The following is a 16,097-nucleotide window of genomic DNA, read 5'->3' on the forward strand; positions in this document are numbered from 1 at the left end:
CACAGAAACTTTGAAGCTTATACGCGGGAAAATGGAAATGGAATTTTCTAGCCTGTAAAGAATGCCATGCCTGACGAGGTTTCAAACTTTGCACCTCTGAATGAAAATCTGAGACGCTACCACTTCGCTACGGATATCAGCAAATGTTATTAAAAAAATTTATTTTATTATTTATTTTTAACTTGCGTAATAAGTTATAACCTTTAACCTAATTTCTACGGCCTTGTAATTAGGATTTCATTTTTGCTTGGGAGGGGTTTTCTTGGATAGGTGTTTTGTTAAATGAAAATTGAAGTTTTTAGTGACCTTTTTTTTGGAAACTACTTTTCGCGCTTTTTTATTTAAAGATCAAAGAACCTGAGCGAAAGAAGATTCAATTAATTTTCTATATACACGAAAAAAAATCCATTAAATTTATATTTTTATTTTAATTTTTTAATCTGCTTTAATATTCTATATTCCAATGATATTCAAAACAAGCAGTTTAAATTTCATTAATGTGTTTATAATTAATTTAAGAGAAAAATTGTTAGGATTAGTTCGTGACTAAGTAGGACAGCGTAACTTAATCCTCAGAACAATTGAAATTAGATTGATTTATACATTTGCCTGCCTATCTACAGCAAATCCCTTTTTTAATTTGCCAAATTGCGCGAGAATATTATTTTGTTTATTTAATAAATATTGTAATTTAATTCAAATGTTATATTACTTATTTTCTTCGAACTAACTAATCATAAAAAAGTGAAATTTTTATTACTTTATTTTAACTAACATGAACTGTGACATATTGTGGGAATTCTATTTTGCTTTCAACTTGAACTATCCATCATTAATTTATATAATTTTTTTTTAGTTTTCTGTTTTTAAAAGTGTTTTTTTTTTTTAATAAATAGAAGTAAACTTTTTATTTGTGTTACTTCTTACATGGTTTTGTAATTGACCCAGCAAAGCAAAACGAAGATCATTTAAATAGAAACGTCTTTATGTGTTTATGACATGGTTACAGTTGTTTTATGTTTCTTATAAATTTTTTTTACTAATATTCCGTAGTATTAAATAGATCGACATATTTTGTAGCGATATTTCATACAAATCTTTGTTTTAAAATGGCCACCAGTATACAAATTTTGGTAAAACGCCAACTTTTTACTTTCACTCATTAATTCATCGCCTTACTGGTGTATTCTTTATACATATTCCTTTATAAATATTAATTTTTTTGTATAATTATTAGTTATTATTAGTAGTTACAATAAAAAACAGTTACGGTTGGAAGTCCCTTCACAAATGTTATCAGACATTGATATCCGGTGTATCTAGAAATAGTCTTTACGATTTTAGTATATAAGAATATTTTTTACACTGGTTAAATCTTCAATAATCAGTTACAATCGAAATTCCATTTTTCCTGTTTTCATTTTATTAATTTACTTAACAATGTCGTTATAGAGCTCAAATTTTATAAGACAGTCCTAAAAGGAGTGTAATGTATTTAGGTTGTATCTATGTACGTGTGTTTGTTCCATTACAGCAGCTCAACGGCTCAATTGTTTTAGATGTATGACCCCTCGTTGGAATCCTTGCATTTTAATTTTTTATTTATTACTGTACGAAGTAAAGGATATTGTAATCGCCAAAATTTTCTGTTTTCAGATTTCAACGGAAATATTAATTTTGACCATCCCTGAATCCATTTTGACTAGTTTCGGCGTGACACGTTTGCTATATACGTATAAAATTCTATATACGTATACCTACGTATCTCGCTTGTCAAAAACGATTAGCTGTAGAATGTTGAAATTTTGGATGTAGGATTATTGTAACATCTAGTTGTGCGCCTCCTCTTTTGATTGCAATCGACTGAACCAAAAGTGTCCAAAAAAAGCCCAATATCCAAAGCAATTTGGAATTTGGATTTTTTCCTATCTGCAGTAATAAGCCCTTATTGAGAGCTTTTCAGCGATATATCATAAGTGGTACTTACTTTCATTAGTTCCACAGTTATAGCCAAATAAAATTTTAATTAATGAAATATTTGGATCTTACAAGGAGAAGGCACATCGGTTCGAATCCGATTTCATATACATATATTTTTTTTAACTTTTTTTAATTGAAATTTATTGGTTTATTAATAATTATTAACCTCTGATTTAAAAAAAAAATACAATAAAAAAAATAAAAAATCAGAAGTTATTAGTAAAATAAAATTTTATGTACTTTTTATTTTAATTCAAAAGTTTTTGTGGAGGTTAATATATATATATATGTATTTATGTAACCTATGACATTACCTACTTTTTTGAAGGTGATTCAAAAGGAAGGGGAAATAATCTGGACACTGATTCTAGAACTTGAAATAAGGAAAAATGTTGATACAAGCATATATCGAAAACGCTTTGTTATCGCGCGGATTTCAATTTGCCTGGTGAAATTTCAATATATTAGGGGTAACCGTGATATTTTCTTACATTTTTTAACCTGAAAAATATATATTTAAATAAATTATAATGAATAAAAACTGTCACCGCATGCTCTTTAATAAATCATACTACATATAAAATTGTCCCTCGCACGCTGTTTAATTATCTTATATTAGTAATTATCCTGTAATAAATAATAATGTTTTTTTTTTTTTTTTGTGGGGGGCAGTCATATCTTTTAAACCCACCGGGTTGGTCTAGTGGTGAACGCGCCTTCCCAAATCATCCGATTTGGAAGTTGAGAGTTCCAGCGTTCAAGTCCTAGTAAAGTGAATTATTTTTACACGGATTTGAATACTAGATCGTGGATATCGATGTTGTTTGGTGATCGGGTTTCAATTAACCACACATCTCAGGAATAGTCGAACTGAGGACTGTACAAGACTATACTTCATTTATACTCATACATATCATCTTCTGAAGTATTATCTGGAAGGTAATTACCGGAGGCTAAACAGGAAAAAGAAAGTCGTGTCTTTTAATATTTACCTCTTGTATATTTTATGTATATTTACTAAGTATTTATTTTTTCTATTGATGGTTTTTTTTACAATCGAAATATGCTTTAATTTTAAATTCAAAAAAAAAATTAAATTCATGATTATAATTTTTTTAACTATATTTATTTTTAGTTCATAATTTTTTTTCTGCTAATTGATGAGTAAAGTTTTTTTAAGTTGCAGATATTGTCGCGTTTAATATATTATAAATAATGAAGTAGAACTATTCATTCGTTGTGATGTTGACATGAAATGCGTATGAGATAGATTATATACATGGTGAAGCGATGATAGATGTTACGAATCCCACAATAGGACGGGTCTGTAGCAGAAAGATGTATCGGGTGTTGTACGAGAAGAGCAAAGATAAAGAGGGAAAGAACAAGATGATTTGGAGTGTGAGAGAACGGGTGAAAGGGCTGTGACACTGCCAGCGGCTCTACTATTACTATTAGTACCCGTACTGCTCAATATGCTCGGCACATCTCGTATCGACCCAAGGCCTTCCCTCTCACTACACCAACCGACCGATTCTCTCTCTCCCCTTTCCCCCTTCCTTAACCCCACAACACCCGCTGTCCAAGAAATAGCTTTCTGTTCGGTTTAGTTTTTGTCCCGCTGTTTGCCGGCTACTCCCTTTATACAAGTAATTGGATGTTAAGATACAATTCATCATTGCATTTCTCTCTCAAGTCTTTTTCAGTCGCTATTTAGTTTGTAGTTCACCGTGACCATCTAAATAAACCATCCGTCCTTCAAGGTTATTTATTAGCAGTGTTATTAGTATTTATTTTTTTGTATAATAAAAAAAAAATATATAATCAGTCTTTACTTATTGTATTCGAGGTATATATTATATTGGATCCGTTTTATAATTTTTTCGTATTTAATTTATTTTATACCTTTGCAAAATCTAATAATAAAAAGAGTAATTTTTATTACATTCCATTTTCTGTTTCTTCTTCATCTTCATCAGCTTTTACTTCTTTTTCACGATTGTAATACATTTCCCTTTTTACCAATAAGAGGTATCATTAAGTTTGTCTGGACTGCTCTTTCCTACGTTAGTAAGTCACGTATTAAATCAGTTGCTTATATTTATTTCTCAGCTTCTGTATAATATACTGATCCATTGTAGTTCATTATATCATAATTGTATGACATAGATGTATTGTAGAACAATGCTGTGAAAAGACTAATTTTGCAACTCAGGTTACGATTTAATTTAGAATTACTTTATTTTTCAAATCATCGGTTGGGAAATCACAGTTTCGATTACCGGTATCTTGTTTCTAATCCAAAAAATTCATTTTTTATAATGTTATAAGTTTATGATTTTTAATATAATATATTGGGGGATTCACGAAAGCCATAACAAACTTTCTACTAGTGAAAATAAAGAAGAAGGTTCACATAAATATGGTTCGGGAACGCTTCAGTAGCGAGTGATTTTGCTGTAATTTCTTGAAAATTTTGTTTTATTAAATTCCATATTAAAATCTGTTACATTTTGGTATGTTTTGTTTTAATAAAATTCAAAATTCCTGTTTCTGTGGACTTAATTCGCAACATTTTACTCAGAATCAAATTCTCTACAAAGTTTGTTTTAAAATTTATATGGTATTCACAAAACAATTTTGATAAATATGTACTAATATAACAAAGTTATTTTATACCAAACATAAAATAGTGTGGTTTTCGACCCCAGTTTTTTTTTATACCCAGATATCTCGAAAACGACTAAAAATACGGTTCTGATATATTTCTTTCAATTTTCGTACAAAACCACAGATTTCACATAAAACCACCCCTTAATTTGGGTCTCAAGAATTACAATTTGGCTTAATATTACAGAAGCCTTACGTCAGCCTGAATTTGGCCGAAGTCTACAGGCTACACTCGCTAACGAAGCGTTTCCGAACCTTTGTTTATATAATAAACTTTCTTCTTTATTTTCATCAGTAGAACATGTTCAGCGTTTTGTACAGTTTTCCTGAATTACTATATATATATATATATATATATATTTATATATGTATAAAAATAAGATTTAGTAAATGTTCGAACCTTGAAATGATATGTTTTTTTAAGTATGAGACCATCATATTCCAAACATTGGAAGTTGCTTGGAATATGCTGGTATAATATATGGAAGTTGCTTGGAAGCTCCATAAGAGCTTCCAGTGTTCTCATGGAAGCCTATTTTAGAAATGTTATGTGGCACATTAATTTAAAGAGCACTAAAAAAACAGAAATTTTGATGTAAAAAATTTCGGACTTCCACAACTATATAACCAAATTGGCAATTTTTCTATGTAGAAATAGCAAAATATTTTTGCAGTGAGTGGAAAAGTTTTTTTAAAAAAAAATTTGTAATGTTAATGAAAATTTAATTATTATAGAAAATCTACAGTTTTTTACTTCCTTGTTCGAAGTAAAAGAAGTATTGCGAGTAAAAGATTGCGAAAAATGTCGGTTTTCAGATTTTAACGGAAATATCCAATTTTGACCATTCCAGAATCCATTTTTACTACTTTCGGCTTGACGTCTGTACGAACATATGTACATATCTACTTTGCACAACTCAAAAACGATTAGCCGTAGAATGTTGAAATTTTGGATGTGACTGTTGTAACATCTAGTTGTGCACTTCCCTTTTGATTGCAATTTGGATCTTAAGAGGGGAAGGCCCATCGGTTCGAATAAGATTTCATATCCTTTTTTTAACTTTTTTTTTAAATTTAAATTTATTGATTTATTAATAATTATTAATTTCTCATGTTAAAAAATTGTTACGATAAATAATAATTCAATAATAACAATAGAAAAAAAAACATTAGAAGTTATTAATGAAATATAATTTCATGTAGTTTTCATTTAAAAAAAAAAGTGAATATGAAATTTAATAGGCGTACAAGGAAGTCATGTGGTGTCCAATACAGTTTTTTAACATAAATAAACGGTGTGATAGTGATTATGGTGATTAGCCATCAAAAGCAGTTAATATTTGTTGGATTACCAAAAAAAAAGAAGAAATTTCATGATTAATTTATAATAATTTAATGTTCGGTACAGTGATGCAGGTAATGGTTATTAGGACTATAATACTATTATCTTGTATACATGAATACATGAGAAGAGTACATTGCGACATTTTGATTGTATTTAAGATTAGTCGGCAATATCCATCTGTAATATTTCCACTTTTTTCATCAAATTTTCAATTATTGTTAGGTCTCAACAAACAGTACTTTAATGATGACATCGATTGGAAATACTAAAGCGTTTTTTTTTTCGTTGGAATTGTAAACAGATTACTGTAACTTGCTACCAATTAATAGATAACGAGCATGATCCGACTGTGTTGTGGTATCCAATAAATGGGAAGGGGACACAGGTTAAAATTCATCGTATTGTTTCTTAGATATTATAACCCTGCATCGTTTTGTAGATCCATAAACAGGAGTATATATGCAATCTATAAAGTATGTGGCAAGTAGCCAAATATCATAATAGAATAGAAAATGGGATACTTTTTTTACATTGTTTTACTCTTATTTGAAAATATATCGTGTGGTAACAACGGTACAGAAGTGATGACATGTAACAACAAGTACTCAAATTGGAGAAGATTTTATTTTCGAATTTATTATTAAATAGCAGAGATATTGTAAGAAGAACGGTATAGCGGACTTGAGTAACGGATTCCTGCCAAGTAAGAAGAAAGTAGTAGAAAATATAATAATGGGATGAATCCAGAAAGGGGCTAAAAGGAACTCTTTCAGTAAAGGTAACAGGTCCGTATAACAATAGTCCTTTGTAATACTGCCTACTGACACACTAAATACATCTCGTTCCGTGAGAAGAGTTACCGAACCAAGGTTTGGAATTTCATGAGAAAATGAGATGACGGTCGATCATTCTCATGCTTCCAGTTGGGTCCGGTCCGGCAGGTAAAGAAGATAGGAGTATAAATACTCCGGGGAAGACCACTTAAAAATCAGTTACGTGAGGAGAATCTGCAGATGTGAATTCTGCAAATCAGTTTGTGACACCTCAATCAGCGAGATTATTCTGCGAGGAAGTCAGTGAAGGAGCGAATTTCAAAGTGAAATAAGTCGGCGCAATTAAGGTGACGTCACAAGTAATCCTGGTACACGAAAACAAGAAATGGTTCAGTGAGTTACTGTAACACTATAAGTGAAAGAGATAATGTACTAAATTTCATTAGTAAAATGTTAGGGTAGTTTTATTTGTAAACAGTAAAGGTATATGCAGTGGAAGAACTTTATTCTTGTCTTATCAATCGTTGTTAATACAAGATTAGTGGTTAAAAGTGTTAGGACTAGCGGTCATGCTAATGTCTTTTGTCAATGGGCCTGAATTCTGCGTTTCCATTCTATTTATCTACCTGTGAATAAAACGTGACGAGTGCCTTAAATTATGTTTTGATGTAATCTCTGTTTATTATTATTGACATTTATGATTATTTGTTTTTATTGACATTTCATATTATTATTATTTACTGTTGTTATTATTGCCATTATTCTAATTATTATTGCGAGATTTTTTTATTGACTGTTATTATTATTACTATTATTCTGATTATTACTGTGGTTATAATTACTGTACTATTCTTTACTAGTTGTTTTATGATTGTCGTTTACAATTATTATAACTGTTGCCATTGTTATATATTTGTCTTGTTTAACGTATTTTTTTAAACCAATAAATTGTAATTATATAAACATTTTCATTTGTCAGTCTCTCAATATTCTGATCGAGCCGTGACAATATAATACGATAATTGAATTAAAAATGTAAGAACGGGAAATATGAATTCTTTAATCATTAATAGATGTCTATTTCTGATTCTCAGATCTGAGAAATCCGTATTACTTTACTTCTATATTGTGATGAAATGCTATCTATATCTAATTCAGTTAGCTTATAGAGTTGAAGTAAACAAACTGCGCGTAAGAATCTTCCAGTGGCCGATTCACAAGTATCTATTGTAAATGCTAATGCTTATAAAAGGAACTATGCGACGTTAATAATCAGTAACCACGAGCTGTTATATTTTATAAAAATTATACATATATATTTTAAATCTAAATAAATTAAGACATGTTAAATTATCGATAAATATGTCTTATCTTTTTCGGCACATCTGATAACCCATGAGTATTTTATTCATTAAAATTGTTTAATGTTACTTCGTGTAAGAGTTATGAAGTTGTCAATTATTCAATTTCCAATAATTTGGTTCATGAGTATCAGTTTACAGTTTTTCCATTCCTGCTGGCCCGTTTTATCGGTAGCCTTTAAGCATAAATTTTTAACATCAGATATTTTAAAAGTATTTTCGATGCTACGTAACTTTTGATTTGTCCCCAAATTAACACAATTGAATATTTATTATTTATATATTTATTATTTTACTTTTGACCGATTATTTAAGAGACTTTGTAGACTACTTTTGAAAAACTCTCTTTAAACTAATAAATAAATTAAATAAATTACCGCCATTTTTATTAGAGTTGTCGTAGCCTGTTTTTTTTATTTTTCATTTAAAATGTTTTTATTTCCATGATGGATGCATGCACCCCTTGGGTGCTTCGAATGTGTTGGTCTTACACTAAAAAATAGATCTTTTCGTAATAGGAGACTGATAAATTTAATTTTTGTATGAAAAGTTATTTAAGGGTTCCCAAACTTCATTAACATATTGTATATTTTTATTTTTTTACTTATTCTTTGTGTTAGAATATATTCTTGTAAAATTCATAAATGACTGCCGCATGCGTTTATATACGCGTATAAAATTTTCGTTTGTATAAGTGTTTACCAAGCCATTACTATGGTTTTAATATTCAAAAAGCACAATTTAAAATAATTGTAAACTTTTGTGTTAAAAAAAAAAAATTGTTAATTTTTCCTGTTTATTATTTTAACTTTTACTTTATGTTTCTCCGGATTAGATATATCATTTTTTTGATATGAATAAAGTTTGTTATCGTCGAGTTATACCAGAAACCTATACTTAATTATCCAGCTTATCGCTTATTATTTATTTATTAAGGTACACTTCTGATTGGAAACGTACTGATAATTTAATTAAAATAAAAAGTGTTTATTAATAAAAATGCGCTAATAAAATAGGCTTACAAATTTCTTTCGAAAAAAATAATATGGTTCTCCAACGATAAAAAAAATAAATTACAAACACTAAGAATTGTTGAAAATCAGGAAATTACAAGAGTATCAAAATTTAAATATCTCGGGGAAGTAATAACGTTCTAGAAAAGGAAGCGCTAAAAGAGCGAACGCAGAAAACGGTGTTCAATTAAACACGAAATTTATATAATAAAAAATCTCTTTCGTATAATGCTAAACAAAGACATTAAAAAACAGTTATTCTTCGGTAGGGTTATATACCGCGGACTGTTTGCAAAAGTTTTCAGATAAAGACGTTTTTGAAACAGAAAAAAGAATTTTAAGAAACATATGTGGAGTTGATTATCAGGATGGAATTTATAGACCAAAATTTGAAACAAAGATTTAAAAAAATAAATAAAACACCATCCGGAGAAGAAGATTACAATTTTTTGACCATTTATATATAGAATGAGTGAAAACAGATTAACAAAACAAATACTTAACTTTTATAACAGTAGAAATAATAAAACTAGCCGGTTTAAAGAAGTAGAAAACGATCTTAAAACTTTAAAAACCTCCAAAATAACCTGGAGGACTTTTGGAGGGATTTGGGGGACGCTGTGGTTATCTGCGGCGTTTCTTTTCTGGTTCCCCCCTTTGCCATTTGAGTTGGTTTCCGGTTCTTCTTCGGCTTCATCCCTTCGTTCTCCTGTTCCTCTCCCACTGCGTGGTGGTGGCTCGGGCTCCGAGTCAGATGTCGAGGAAGTTTGTCCCGTTGTGACTGCTGCGGATGTCCATGTTCCGCATACTTCTGCCCCCTCTGTTGGGCCCTCTTCGTTGCCTCCTGGTGCTGATCGTTCAACTCGGGGTACCCGTCGGCGCTCTCCGCCCGTTTTGCGGTCGACTGTTCGTGCACGTCCCGATATAGCTGAGTTTCCTCCTGTGTCTTCTCCTTCTTCAGATTCCTCTATTCCTCCTGTTGTCCCTGCTGCTGCTCCTTCGGTTGTCCCTCCTTCTGAGCCCTCTGGGCCCGAACAGTGTCCTACTTCTTTGGAACGTGGGTTGTCTCTTCTGCGGAGCTGTCATGCGGCTATGGGCGACTGGGTCCGACGTAGAGGAGCTCGTGACCGCGGTGGCACTGTGCAGGATTTCGAGGGTCTCCTGCGGGACTTTAATGACGCGATTATTGAGTGTGCTGCTGGTAAGGCCTTTTTAGAAGGCCGGCTGATGGATCAGGGCCGGCTCGCCTCCGTTGTGGACGATGCTGTTGCTCGGGTTCTCTCGAGCTCTCCTCCTTCGGATTTTGCTTCCGCTGTCCGTCGTCCTCCAAGTCCCCCTCCGCTTAATGTTCCGTCCACTTCTATTCTGCGTCCTCCAACCGTTTCCGAAAATGTTGCTTTTGTCCGGCCAGCCCGACCTTCGTCTACAGATCCTCGTGTTGCCTCTCGCGCGACGGTCGCCTCGTTGAAGAAGGTTGTTAAGCCACGAGAAGGGGCCATCGGGGTGCGTAGTTTGCGCCAGCTTCCGCGGGGTGACGTTTTGATTGAGGCCGCTGATAAGGCAGGTCTTGATAAGATTGTTGATTGTGCGGCCTTGCAAGACGAAGGTTTGGTCCTCTCGCGTCCCCGCCCTCTAAAACCGAAAGTGATGATTTATGATGTTCCCGTCGATCTTTCTCGGACGGAGGTTTTAGAGTGTATGTTCTCCCAGAACGAGCCCGGTCGACCCTCTCGCGACGAATTTAACGCTGGTTTTAAGGTACTGAAGGTGGGTAATTCTCGTGCCGGTGAGACCCATTGGTTGGGGGAGTGTTCCCCCGTGGTTCGTAACTGGCTGCGGCTTCGTGACCGGCTCTTTATTGATTGGAGCTGCTGCAGGGTCAGAGACTATGGTGACGTTACTAGCTGTTTTCGTTGGCAAGGGTACGGTCACGATTCGAAGTATTGTCGAGAGCCTGAGGTTTGCGGCACTGTGGTGGGCCCCATGACTTGAAGGCCTGTACTTCTCGTGCGGAATCTTTACCTTGCCCAGTCTGCTCGCGGTTTGGTAGGTCTTTGCAACATGCGGTCACCAGCCGGGAGTGTCCGGCTTACCAGCGGGCCTTAGAGGTGCGTGTTAAGCGTACGGATTATGGCCGGTAATTTTCCTGCCGTCTCTCCCACTCGTCCGGTCCCCTATTTTATTCCGTGGGTTGCTGGGTCCTGTACCCTTTGTACGGGTTGGTTTGCCAGACCGGGGGATCTTTTTCGCCATCACGGGTTGTTTCATTCCGATGTAGTAATCGAGTTTACTTGCCGGCGGTGTGGTAAGGGGTTCTCCCGTCCCCATGCTGCCACTTGTCATCATAGCAAGTGCCCTGGGCCCTCTTCAGTTGAGTTGCTTCATCAGTGTGCTCACTGTTCGCGGGCCTTTGGAAGTTCTCGAGGCCTCACGCAGCATGTGCGTCATTGTCACCCTTCCATTCGGTTGGCTGAGCGGCACTCCCTTCCATCCTCGGGTCGACATGCTGGCCGTGGTGTCTGGACTGACGATGAAACGTCCGTATTAGTTGAATTTTTCGCGACGCTGCGGTTGGGCGTCGGTACACTTCTGACCTGTTGCCTGCTCTTCCCGGCAAGTCCCCCAAGCAGGTTAGGGACAAGGTTGCCCTTCTACGCAGGAGTGGTGTTATTCCCCCCTTGCGGCCTCCCTCCGATGGGGTTGCCGCCCCTCCCGATCCTTCTCCTCGTGCCGGTTGGTCTGGCTGTCCGCGTGACTTCTGGTTATCCCTTGAGCACGTTCACCCCCTTGCGGTTGACCTAGAGGTTATGTGGGGTGCCGTTGCTATACCCCCTCCTGGCTGGATTGATGAGTTTGTGGGGCGCCTTATGGGGGACCTGATTGCTCGTTTCCGTGCTGATCATCCTGTCGTTCAACCCCGTCGGAATTTTCGGCATTCCGTTCCACGTTCACGGGGTTCTGATAAGGTTCGATAAGGGTTCGAAAGCTTGCGGATCTTGTTCGCCGGGACCTGCTTGGTGATCTGTTGCCTGGTCCTGTTGCACGCCCCCCTGCGGCTTCAGTGGCGTCGGTGTATCGGTCTCTGTGGGGATCCCCCGGGCCTTGCCGTCTTTCTTTGCCCCCTCCTACTCGTTCTTCTCTTTGCATTCCAGTGACGTCGGGCGAAGTTCGTGCCCGGCTTAAGCGGTCCAAGAAGCGGGGTGCCCCGGGTCCGGACGGTCTTCGTCGGGAGATGTTGCTAGGAGTTACCGGACTAAACGACGTTCTGGCGGGGCTTTTTAATTTACTCCTTTACACCGAGTATTACCCGTCTGCCTGGCGTCGCTGTTCCACCAGACTGATCCCCAAGGAGGGTAGGGACCTTTCTTCTGGAGTCAATTGGCGGCCAATTACTGTGGGCAATTTCCTGGCCCGCCTTTATAGTGGTGTTCTTGAAGGGAAACTTCGGTCTTGCGTCTCGCTTTGCTCCTCACAGCGTGGTTTCGTCCCTGGGAACGGCTGTTTTATTAATTTCCATCTTATGCAGCGTGCTCTGTCGGTGGGCAAGGGGAGTCGCCTTTGCTCCGCCGTTCTTGATGTCAGCAAAGCCTTTGACAGTGTCTCGCACGCTGCTATTTTTGAGGTCTTGCGCTCCCAGGGTGTTCCTTTTCCCATCTTGTTGGCTGTGAGAGAGATGTATCGCGAGACGCATATTTCCTTTCAGGACTGTGGTGGGTTTAACCTGTTTTTGAGACGTGGGGTTAAACAGGGGGACCCCCTTTCCCCCCTGTTGTTTAACCTCGTGTTGGATGTTTTGCTCCGCCGGTTGGAGTCTATGGGTGGATCGTTTCGGGCGGACGGCGTTTCGTTGCCTGTTCTTGCTTTTGCGGACGACCTGGTTTTGCTGGCTCCCGACCCGCTTTCCCTTCAGGGACTTCTTGACGAGGCTTCGTCGTTTTTGAGCCTCGTTGGTTTGGAGTTGTCCCCCTCTAAGAGCTTTGCTTTTGATGTTCGTCGGCAGGGTAAATCCTGGGTCGACGTTCCTCTTGCCGTTTCCGTTGGTGGTCGGGGGCTTAGGAATGTGTCTGCTGAGGAGGAGGTGCGCTATTCGGGTGCCTTCTTCTCTCTTGCGCATGGAACATCTGGTCCTCGTGCAATCCAGGTTGTCGTCCAGGCATGTGAGCGGGTTTCGCGTCTTCCATTGAAGCCCCGCCAGAAGCTTGATCTTCTTATCTATTATGTCTTGCCGGGATTTTACCACTGGTTCACGCTTCAGCCTCTGTCATCTAATAAATTGCGGGCGCTGGATATTGTTATTTGACGATTTGTCAAACACTTTTTCCATCTTCCGGTTTGCGCTTCTTCCTTTATGCGCGGCGCCTTGACGGCGGGTTGGGTGTTCCTCGCCTGGCGGACCTGCTTCGGGCGTCGAGCCTTAACGCCTTTTGCCTGCTGCGGGACACTACCGATGAGGTGGTTCGGCGTGTCTTGCTTGAGCCTGCCCTGCCCAGGTTTGCTGCTATGGCTCAAACCATGGGGCTCTCTTGGCCCGTCTCCGTGGGCGACCTCGATAGGTGGAAGCGTGCTAGGAGAGTTGCCGCGTTTTCTGGTTGGGCGGAACAGAAATCTCAGGGGCGTGGAATCCACGCCTTTAAAGGTAATCGTGAGGAGATTGATCTGTTGAAGATGAGATGCAACGTGTTTCCCACCCGCTGTTTTTTGCGACGTCTGAATCCGTCTGAGGACGTCGTTTGTCGGCGTTGCTGCTCCGCCAATGAGACCTTGGCCCATGTCCTTGGGGAGTGTCCTGCCAGGCGTGGTGCCCGTATTCGCCGCCACGATGGAGTCGTTGACTCCATTGAGGGGGCGGTGCGGGCTGCTGGTCATCCTTTTGCCCGTGAACAGTTGTTTTCCTGTGGGTCCGCCACTTTGCGGCCTGACCTGATTGTTAAAGCACTGGGGAAGACCTTTGTGGTGGACGTCACTATTCGGTACGAGCAGGGTTCCCCGCTTCGGGACGGCGCCAGGGAGAAGGTGGCAAAGTATTCTTCCATCTTGCCAGCGGTTGCGTCGGCTTTTGGTGTTTCATCTGTGCAGGTGCTGCCTGTTGTTATTGGGGCCCGTGGGGGTTTAATCAGGTTCACGCTCCGCAACCTTTCGTCACTCGGTTTGGGTGATGCTTCTGAGGTTGAGGCGGTTGTGACTCGGGTGCTTCGCTCCTCTATAGCGATTGCCCGGGCGCATTTAGACTGTTGTTATTACTCTTGGTTTGCTTTTCGGATTTTTTTTTTTTTTTGCTTGTTTGTGCTTATTTATTCTTATTTGTTACGCTTATTTTTATGTTTGTTTTTACGTTTATTTGTTATTTTCCCCTATTAAGAGAGTCTACGGCCGACCCAAGCCGGAGATTGGGTACCACGGGGACGAATGGCCGGTGCCTTGACTGGCATTCTCGTTATTGGTGTTTGACTAGTGGGGGCAGTGTTTTGCTCGGGCAGTGGATCGGGGATCCCTTTGTCCCGTCATATTGTGGATGCGGGTTGAGAGTCATCTACTACACCCTTCGGGGGAATTCTATTTACCTTCATATCTCACCCATTTAGGGGCATTGTTGGCAGTACTAACATCTAACTAGCCAAATGCCTCGTCATCCAATTAGTGACGCGCATGAATGGATTAACGAGATTCTCGCTGTCCCTATCCACTATCTAGCGAAACCACAACGGGCTTGGAAAAATTAGCGGGGAAAGAAGACCCTGTTGAGCTTGACTCTAGTTGGCACTGTAAGGAGACATGAGAGGTGTAGCAAAGTGGGAGGTGGCGTCGGGTAAAACCTTCCCGTTCGACGGTGAAATACCACTACTTTCATCGTTTCCTTACTTACTCGGACAGGCGGAAAGCGCGTCCGTTGAGGGCATTCCACCCAGGCGGAACGGTGTTCTCGCGCCAAGCGTCTGAGGGTTGCTGGCGGCCGACCGGGTTGGCGCAGCGTTCCGGGGGAAAACGGCGGTCCTCCCCAGGTCCGTCGGGTACCTCGAGCCTGCGTTATTACCGAGCGTGTCCGACTGGCAAACACTCCCTCGCGTGATCCGATTCGAGGACACAGCCAGGCGGGGAGTTTGACTGGGGCGGTACATCTGTCAAATGATAACGCAGGTGTCCTAAGGCCAGCTCAGCGAGGACAGAAACCTCGCGTAGAGCAAAAGGGCAAATGCTGGTTTGATCCCGATGTCCAGTACGCATAGGGACATTAATTATACTTCGTTATAATTAATAACGTAATCGTAATTAATTGATGTTTGTATGTGTGTGTGTGCGCGCATGTCCTATTTTTTTGATGTTGAATATTTAATTAATTATATTTACTTTTTTTTAGTTTGCAAGTCATGCATTGTTAAGTACCTGGAAACCAATAAATTCTGCCCGATCTGCGATGTACAGTTACATAAGGCAGAGCCACTGCTTAGTATTCGGTAAGTACTATATTTAAATAAATTCATACTATTTTCTTTAACATATTTATTTTTAATTTACTCAAAATATTTTGCATTGTTTGAGTTTACTGTATATATATATATATATATTCATGTATGGATAGCATGAATACACAGTAATTGATCCTGTGCTCAAAGAATAAAATTCACTCAATTCTCTTTACCTAAAAAGATCCTTCATTATTTATAATAATTGTATTAATAATTACTGTCAATTTTATTTTATGTGTACTGAATGCGTCTTTATTGCTAAGTGAAATGGTAAACTAGATACGCTTTAGAGGACAAACTCCTTAATTTAATTCTAAGTTCGAACGATGGTAACGCCGAGAGTTATATTATTTTACAGATTTTTTTTTCCTTTATAAAAAAAGAAAAATATAAAATTCTTTATCTCTCTTCTGTGAAGTTGTTCGCTGAAAGTAATTAATTGAAAATTAATAAAAATAAATAAAGAAACTTCAAACGTGAATGATAAAAAC

General features: G+C 38.1%; 1 protein-coding gene across 1 annotated transcript in view; it reads left to right on the forward strand.

Annotated features, from left to right (window-relative positions):
- LOC142319204 (uncharacterized) overlaps positions 1 to 16,097 on the forward strand; it is a 303,925-nt gene that overhangs the window by 229,792 nt on the left and 58,036 nt on the right. The window contains exon 3 of the mRNA XM_075356219.1: positions 15,498 to 15,594. Within this exon, the coding sequence (XP_075212334.1) occupies positions 15,498 to 15,594 (97 nt within the window). The remainder of the gene's footprint in view (positions 1 to 15,497; positions 15,595 to 16,097) is intronic.

Source organism: Lycorma delicatula, chromosome 1 (genome assembly GCF_047948215.1).
Source record: "Lycorma delicatula isolate Av1 chromosome 1, ASM4794821v1, whole genome shotgun sequence".
In the NCBI taxonomy this organism is placed as follows: domain Eukaryota; kingdom Metazoa; phylum Arthropoda; class Insecta; order Hemiptera; family Fulgoridae; genus Lycorma; species Lycorma delicatula.